This window comes from Mesitornis unicolor, unplaced genomic scaffold, assembly GCF_000695765.1.
Source record: "Mesitornis unicolor isolate BGI_N332 unplaced genomic scaffold, ASM69576v1 scaffold34255, whole genome shotgun sequence".
Lineage (NCBI taxonomy): Eukaryota > Metazoa > Chordata > Aves > Mesitornithiformes > Mesitornithidae > Mesitornis > Mesitornis unicolor.
In genome coordinates this window covers 41,010-49,635 of record NW_010186830.1, presented here as the reverse complement: position 1 = coordinate 49,635, position 8,626 = coordinate 41,010, and the positions used below count along the sequence as shown (strand labels likewise).

Below are 8,626 nucleotides of genomic sequence, written 5' to 3'. Positions count from 1 at the left end.
TGACAAGATGGCTGAGCGAGGTGTGCTTGGTAGCAGTTCTCTTCATTATAATTCCTGGATCTCTTGGTTGTTTTCATCAAACCAGTCTTTGCTTTTCTTGAAGGAGAACCCTAAGGATTCTTCAGAAGACTGGAGGATGCTATTTGTAATATGTTGCCAAAGTGCTTCAAGAGAGGGATATGGATGGTCTTCAAGTCTAGTTTGAAGATTTGTCTGGAAGTTGTCTCTCATTGTAGCTGTTTGAAGATTGTTAACTTGGAATGCCGCCCCTCTTAGGTTTAGGCTTAAAGTGGAGGTTAAGTTTGCATTAATGTCTGTTTAACATTCTGCATGAGGCATCACTCAGGTATGACGGACATTGCGAACATTTCTCTGGTGCACTAAGACGTGGTCAGTGAGGTGCCAGTGCTTGGATCGAGGATGCATCCAGGTTGTCTTCAAGCTGTCTTTCTGCTGAAAGATAGTGTCAGTGATGGTGAGCTGCTGCTCCGCACAAAACTCTAGCAAGAGGTGGCCATTGTCATTGCAGTTTCCAGCACCATGCTTGCCTAGTACTCCTTTCCAGGCTTCAGAGTTCTTTCCTACTCTGGTGTTGAAGTCACCAAGGATTATGATCTTATCATCTGCAGGAACCTTTTGGGTGAGGCGGTGCAGGTCGGTGTAAAATTTATCCTTTTCCACAGGCTCAGCTTGGAGAGTTGGAGCATATATGCTGAAGAGAATAACTTGTTGCTTATTGTGTAGTGGGAGGCATAGGGAGATGATGCAATCAGAATGATCTTTTGGCAGTTTTTCCAGTTTGCAGACGATGGAGTTTTTAATCATGAAACCAACTCCTGAGAGTTGCCTAAGAATTCCTAAGAATGTGTAACAGAGCTAGGAAAAGGCGGAACTACAACCCTAGAAGTTATTGAAGAAAAATCAAGTTGTATATTTCTCAGATTTGGCACTGAAAATTCTTTGGAACATTTCACAGGTTTTGGTTCTGTGTCTGTATGTCAGCAGCTCATTTTAAAAGTGGGTAATTGTAGCATCCACTTCATTTCTTTATGCAGACAGACTACAAAGAACAATTCAGTGAATTTAACCCCTACTCCTGCAGAACTGACTTACTCTGAGAGCACCAGAGAAATGCTCTCAGGAGACAAATAATTTTATATTTAGATCTGCATTTAGATTACATTCAGTAACTAATGAAAGGGGTCAGTAAGTGAAGAAACAAATATATTGATGAGGTACCTATTTAATCTCCCCATTTGTTCTGTGCACAGAAGATGATTGTGGTTGTGGGGGCTGGAGGGAGTTTGCCACCGTATTATGAAAGATTATGTATTAATACATTTGTATAGGGACTAAATTAATTCTCCATGTTAAACTAAATCTCGTATCATTTTTACCTTCTGAATATTTCATTTTGCAACCTAAGTTTCCTCTTAATGTAACAAGTGTGTGAATTTTCCTGCATGAGCATGTGTACATGTAAACATTAACAGGCACAAAATGAGATTGATTGTGCTAAGGTGTCTTTAAAAACAACCACAGTAGTTAGTCTTTTAATTTTGCACATCTGTTCTTATAACTGTAAACCAGGTATAACAGATCATTGCTCTAAACTATTTTGATTGTATGGTATCATGCTGTCGAGCCTGTTCATAGAAGATATGAAACTAAATTAGACAGCTCATTACGATTGTTACTTCTAGAATCCACTGGAGTTTCATTTTCAGGTGTCCTGTTCCTCTTTAAGGAGGTAATTAATTTCCTTCAAAGAAGGTGGTTTGGCAAAAATAACATGTAACCAAACTCAAAACAATAGGTGTTTTTACATACAACAAAATACATTCTTCACCGTGACTATTAAAGAAGAGATCAGTAATTAATGATCCAATTACGAGTTTACAGAGGCTTTTATTGAAGTGTCAAGGTGATGAACAACCCTCTTGCTCTGATTCTTTTGCTGCCACTCCAGTTTACTGAATCAGCAGATGCACTGCATGTTTCTAGACTGTTTATTGCATGTGTGCTGCCTGGATGGATGATACTACTGGATTTACTACTGTGATTAAGCTCTTGTTTCTTAAATCAAATAATTTTATCAGTGAAGTGAGCGTATGTTGGGTCTGCTGCATTTTAGAAATCAGTTTTGAGAAGTTAGCAGGTTGAATTAGGTAAAATTAGACACTCTGAAAGGCTGTTATTAGTATTCCACATGTGAAATGTTAGATAAGCTTTAAAGAAAAAAACTGATATGATTTGTATTGAAATGCTGTATTTCCTTGTAACAAATAGTTTAATCTTAATCTGGTGATGTATACCACAGTAGTTGTATTTCCCTCTTGATTGTTAGGTAGAATTTGCCTATGGCTTGCTGCATAATGCAAACTGAGCATTACAGGCAAGAAAATAAGTAATCTGAGCTTCTGAGTGTTGGTTTGCTATTCAAAATGCCTAGCTGTTCAAATATCTAATACAGAAGATTTAATTTTTAAGGTTATTCTTATTTCCATTCTAAAATTTGTGTTTCCTCATTGGTGATCAAGACATTTAGAGTGAATTAATATCCTTTTCTATGCCCACTGAGAGCGTGCAATAAATTATTTGGAATACCATGCTCAAAAATGTGGACTGGACCTTTTTTGCCTTACCTGTTCCCTCCAGCTGTCCTTATAGGATAACAGCTATGTCCAAGTGTAAAAGTGGAGGATATTTTTTCCTCCAAAACAAAACCTAGTTACTGAACAGGAAAAGGCAGCGTTGAACTGCAACTTAGATATTGGTTTGATTATTTTATGACTGTTTCACTTCAAAATTTTAAATATTTCTATTTTTGAATGATTTATTATTGTTTATTCTTGTATTATTCTATTAGATACAAAGATACATTATTAGTTCATTGGCTGTCTCATACTGAAAACCACAGGATGAGTATTTCTTAGTATCACTTTTTGGTAGCAAGATGTCAGTGATCTTGACTGGAAGTAGTGGAGAGAAAGGAAAGAGATGTGATCAATGAAACAACTGGCTGGTCCTCAATCATAATATATGAGTGGCTGTTAGGCTGCTGCTGAAAATTGGTTCTAGATAATGGTGTGCTTATGATAGGAGGCACCTCTATGTTAGTAGTGTCGCCTTTCATTAGGATTGTCTCTATGTGACTTTGAATAGAAAGGTCTTATGAAATAATGTATTTATGTTTCTTTAAAACTAAGCTAAATTTTTCCTTTCCTTCCTGACATGTTCACTGTTGCAACTTTACTTATGGTTGATTGATTTCTTGATTAAATTAATATAGCTCTGTCATGAGTACAACTGACATGCTAAGTTTATGTTCTTGTTTGTGAATTTGACATCACATCTCATAAAAAAATCCATTCACTTGCTGTCTGTAGTGGTCTTCTGCTGTCTTCACTTTTTAAATTTGAGGCTTACTTAGTAATTAAGTTCTACTGTTTCAAAGTAACTTAGGGTTGTTTTCTTTAATAACTAGTGTTGACATCAAAGCATTAAAGTATGAAAGTAAATAAGTACTCAATATAAGGGGCTGTATACATGTTATGTTTACTTGTTGAGAAAATAAGTATATATTTTTTTTATTTACGTTGGCTTCAGCTGTTCTAGTAGCCTTAAATGTATTATTTGAAGAAAACATTGGTATAGACTATCAGCAGATGCCCATTTCTAAAAGAAGTTAAAGTATGCACCTGGTTAAACACTGCCTCTCAAAGGTAGAGAGTTCATATGTATGCCCATAATGTCCAAATAGAAATTGGTTTACATTTAGTATTCAGTGCCTGTGCAGTAAATCCTCTGCCCCTGAGACTTCCAGATGCCAAGCAGCCTTGTTGGAGCTACTCTGACAGTTATTTTGTGAAGCTTAACTTCAAGATGTAAAAAGAGTATATATCTGTGGAATACTGAATACAGGGTAAGCCAGCACAAAGTGAATTGCATAAGTAAATCTGTCTACTAATGCTAAATTGAGTTTTCCTGAAGCTACTTATTTCTGCTGTTTAACCAAGCCTCCCTCAGTATGTGTAAATAAAATTTTAATGAAAACTAAAATCTAACAGAAATAGGTATCACAAGCACACAAGACGCAAACCTGTTTCTTAAACATTGCAGCTGTTTCTCACAGATTTCCATAGTACTCCAGTTATGATCAGCGTTCTCTTCCAGGTTGCTATAAGGATCATTTCCAACTGGCTTGGCAGGTTTTACCATTCCTTTGCTGTTGGCAGCAGCACAGTTGAATTTGCCTGGACTGTTTTCAAAGTCTGAGGAAGGAATTTGTTGTGCATGTGCAGATCAGCTCCCAGTTGTGCAGCAGCTCCAGCACATCAGATCACTGGACCTTCTGTGCTTGTATGAGAGAACTGTGTTTCCTTAGGAATAATTTTTCTGAGGTGACTCATTTTTCTGAGCCAGCGATTTGGGAAACATCAGGTTTTTCTCACTTTCCAGACACCAGGTGATTTCTATGTGCATTATATCCAAGAGCTTGTTAACTTTCAGTAGAAAGGTAGGTCTGTGAGGAGAGGTAGGACACCTAACAAGACTATGTACTTTTTGTTGATGGGAATATCATCACAATGTTACAGAGGACTGAGCTGCTGAAACAGGAGCCAGATACAGGCGTCTTTAATGGTATTAATAGGATTTATTCTCCCCTGCCTAACTAATAATGCTTGTGTCCTCTTTAAATGGGTCCCTTATTCAGGTATAGGCAAGCTGGTATTGCTGATAGTGGTTCCAAGCCTGAGATGGTGAAGAACTTGCAATGGAACTCTCAGTTGGAGCTCTTGGGTGGCAGGATGCATGGTTCCAGTTTTCCCTGATCTTATTAGAAACAGAGTAGCACTGAACATGTGACAAAGATGTGTAAATGTGAGAAACTAGAATATGGTGGACTGGCTCCACAGTAAAATATGTCTGGCTGTTTCCCATTACTTCTTAATAGTACCTGTCCATTTTCTTCATGGCCCAGAGTGTTAGTTTATGTGTTCACATGATACAGGTCATGGTGTGACATACGGTGTCACACTCCAGGTGTCATATGAGAGGGGCAGCTGCAAGTGTATGACGTCATGTAGTATGTGCCACTGTGCTGTGACTGGAAGCATCTCTTCCAGTGAGAGTCTGGCGAGTGTGGACTTCCATTAAGAAATTCTGGTATTTCTTTTTTATTTCTTTAGCTCTGGCCTACTGTAGCTTTCTACAGGAAGTAGACAATTTATCATACAAATGCATTTGCCGTATTGATTTCTTTCAATTTATTGCAAGAAAAGACATTTATCATAATATATTTGGCTAACAGACTAAACTTAATTTTGTTTTAGAAAATGTAATTTTGAAGAAGGTCTTTCCTGTAATTTAAATCCTTCCAGCAAAACATACTTATGAAAATACTTCGAGTAAATATTCTTCTATCAGCAGTGATGCTAAGTCTCAGCTTCAGAAAGAGAGCCAGAAAAGAACAGTCATACTGAAACTCTTTCACCCTTTACATTAGATAATCCTTTCTGTTAAGAGCAATATCTTCTCTGTTGAGCAGTATTAGTAATAGTAGTTGAAAACAAGGCTAAACCAGGGTCTTCATTTTTAATAACGTCTTTCCATAAAAATATCAGGTTTGTTTTTTTTTTAAAAAAGGAAATAAAGAGATTTTTAAATTCTTACTGACTGAACAATGTAGAACAAGAAGTTTCATAAGTGGCAATATGTCTAGTCAGTGCTTCAATGGCATAATGCTTTCCATGTCATCATTCTTGCCACATAAGTATGCAATGTTACGTGCTCTCCCCACTCCAAATTTATTCTCACCTGCCTTTTCTGGAGGACTCTGCTCTTCAGGGTCTTCTTCCATCTGTGTAGCTTCTCTTTTATGTTTTTCTTTCTTAGCCATAAGAAGTGTTAAAGAATTTTCACCATTAACAAGGGCAGTTATGGCTCACACAAAATCACTCATACCTTTTATCACATGTAGTGGCCCTATAAATCTGCAGATCCATATATCAGAGCTGGAATTCTATCTGACTAAATGTAGACATCCACAAACTAGACATCTACACCCAAGCTAATCATCTTGACTGCTTTTACAGTCATTGAACAAAACCAGACACTTCTTGAGTACAATTTATGTCAGCCTTAAAGTGAAAGTATAAAACAAGTCAGATGAACAGAGACAAGAATAATTGGTTTAGATATAGAAAGATAAAACTACCTGAGATGAACTCTGGATCACAGAATCACAGAATGTTAGGAGTTGGAAGGTATCTCGAAAGATCATCTAGTCCAAGCCCCCTGCCTGGATGTCTCTACTTCTCAGGCGAGGGAGACTTTCCTGCTTACAGTGACACCTGCTAGAATTCTGAGCTCCAAATCAGAAGTCTTTGCTGAATTGTGCATAGTGATTTTCTTCTTCATGCTTATGACTGTCAAGTTCCTGTGCAGAAGTGTGATTGCACCACTTAGTCATTGACTTCTCCTAAGAACTGCAGCATTGAATCTCAGAAGTGTGTCAAGGTCTACTTTTTAGGAGATCTGACAAAAGATCTCCAAGATATTTTGCATTTATTGATCTGGTTGCCCTGAGACTTGCCATCTCCTATCAGTAAGGCTCTTGAGGCCTTTTGAGTACAGCTCTTAGCATAGATGTCACTGATCTGCACAGTCAGGGCTAAGTGCAAACATCAAAGTGTGATTCACAGTTTTCTTATCACTAATGAAGATTGATACATTATTCTCCTGACCACTGCATTTCTCTGTATTTCACATAATAAAAGTCAAGACTGTACTTCATATTCTTTACAGAAGGAACAGCATGTCATTTTGTTTTGGTAGGACCAGATTCTTCATACATTTCCTAGGATGTTCCAAGTCGAAAGCTGACAAATCTGGAGCAGTAATTATTTCCAAACAAGAAATATTGAAGTGCATGGTAGGAAGTTTTAAAGCCTGCTATAAGAGCTGCAAGAAGCAGCTTCCTTTTGTCACCGGTGCTGAAACTGTATGAGGGACTTTACTGAAAAATACTTTTGTGCTTTACATGTGCCAGGAAACTTTGCATTTTTTCCTGCACCAAATGCTATCATGACACAGAAGCATCCAGAGCTGACAAAGCAATTGTTTAAGCATGCATATAAACACCTGCAGGGAATTCTGGCTGTGTAGCTCCTCTTTGGAGTCACCCACTGTGTGGCAGTCTAGATGGATAGTATTGCAGGCATAGGAAGGAACCTGCGTAAATGAGAGTTCTTCAGAAACTGTAGTCAACTTTCCACTTCTCTCCAGAGTTGTTCAAGTATAGGGCTTCACTGGGAGCCTTGCAGTTAAGAGGAGAATCAAGTGACATAGGATTTGCTCTGCTCACTGTAGCCTTATGCTGAATATCAGCTTGGAGGGGGAATATAGTCACTCAATTGCAAGACTAATAATTTGTAGTTTTGAGAAACGAGACATCTGCATAATAATTGGTTCATGTAGTCAGCATGTAGTGTGTATTCAGCATGTGGTATGTAGTCAGGTAGACTCCACTGCTTGAAGAATTTAAAGTTGGCAGTGAGATTTTAATTTAAGGAAACACGTTTCTGTCTTACTTGGTCATAGCAAGATGATGTTTTTAATTTACCTAGGGAAGAACTTTCCAGTTTAGATAGGTCCTGGTTTAGATATGAAGGGTATGGGTCATCCATATATCCTGTGTGAAGTTTTTGGGCACATTAGAGCATCCCAAATGACTCTGCATATGTAGAAGGGCCAGTTAAACTGAGCGCCTTATGTCTAAACTGTTTGGAAGATAAATGGTTTTGGACTTCATCATGAACATCGACAACACTCAACAAAGAGTAGACACATACGATGTAGGTTAGATTCAAATTACTTAATGCCTTTTAAAAGATAATTAAGTACCATATTTCTACCATATTTCTGGGTAGAAGAGCTGTTCTAAGAAGCAAAAAATACACAATCAAACATTAAAATAGAAAGAGAATGGAAACTAACTGGAATTCCTTTAAATATACACTGTCATTCAAGGTTTCCATCACTATGGGAGTTTCCCATTGCTGTGGGTTCCTGGATGGAGAAGAAGAAAAGCTTTTCCTTGCCTATTTGGGTTTGGCTAAAAAAACATACTAAACATCAGTAAGCTTACAAAGATTTCAGCTTAACACCGTTTATACAAAAAGGCTAGATCACTGATGTGATTTTTCTCCCAGTGTAATTTGTCCATGCAAGCTTTCCATACACACTTAAAGCTCGCTGACATTAATAAGAGCAGACCTCACATATGTCCTTTCTCACATCCAGCTGCACTCCTGAACTCATGAGGCAATCTGAGTGCTGTTATAATGACATTAACTAAGGTTGTATCTTGCTTAGTAATACATTAGTTCCTTTTTCTGTGAAAGATGGCTTTGATATTATATGCTTATATAATTTATCAACAAGGTGACATTTTTTCCTGAGTCATATCTGCTGCACATCCTAAGTGCACATATTCTCAATAACAAAGCATCTGCTGTTGTGGAAGAGAAATATCTAAGAGACCAGCAAGTGCATTCTCTGGTAGTCAGAATTAAAACTACAGTGTCTTTGTTATGGAAACATTATGGTTTAACAGTTTTTC

General features: G+C 37.5%; 1 protein-coding gene across 1 annotated transcript in view; it reads left to right on the top strand.

Annotated features, from left to right (window-relative positions):
* Positions 1–7,799: 7,799 nt before the first annotated feature.
* The window catches only part of LOC104541254 (regulating synaptic membrane exocytosis protein 2-like), a gene marked incomplete at its 3' end in the record, with an annotated part of 30,631 nt that continues 29,804 nt past the window's right edge, over positions 7,800–8,626 (top strand). The window contains exon 1 of the mRNA XM_010185258.1: positions 7,800–7,863. Within this exon, the coding sequence (XP_010183560.1) occupies positions 7,800–7,863 (64 nt within the window). The remainder of the gene's footprint in view (positions 7,864–8,626) is intronic.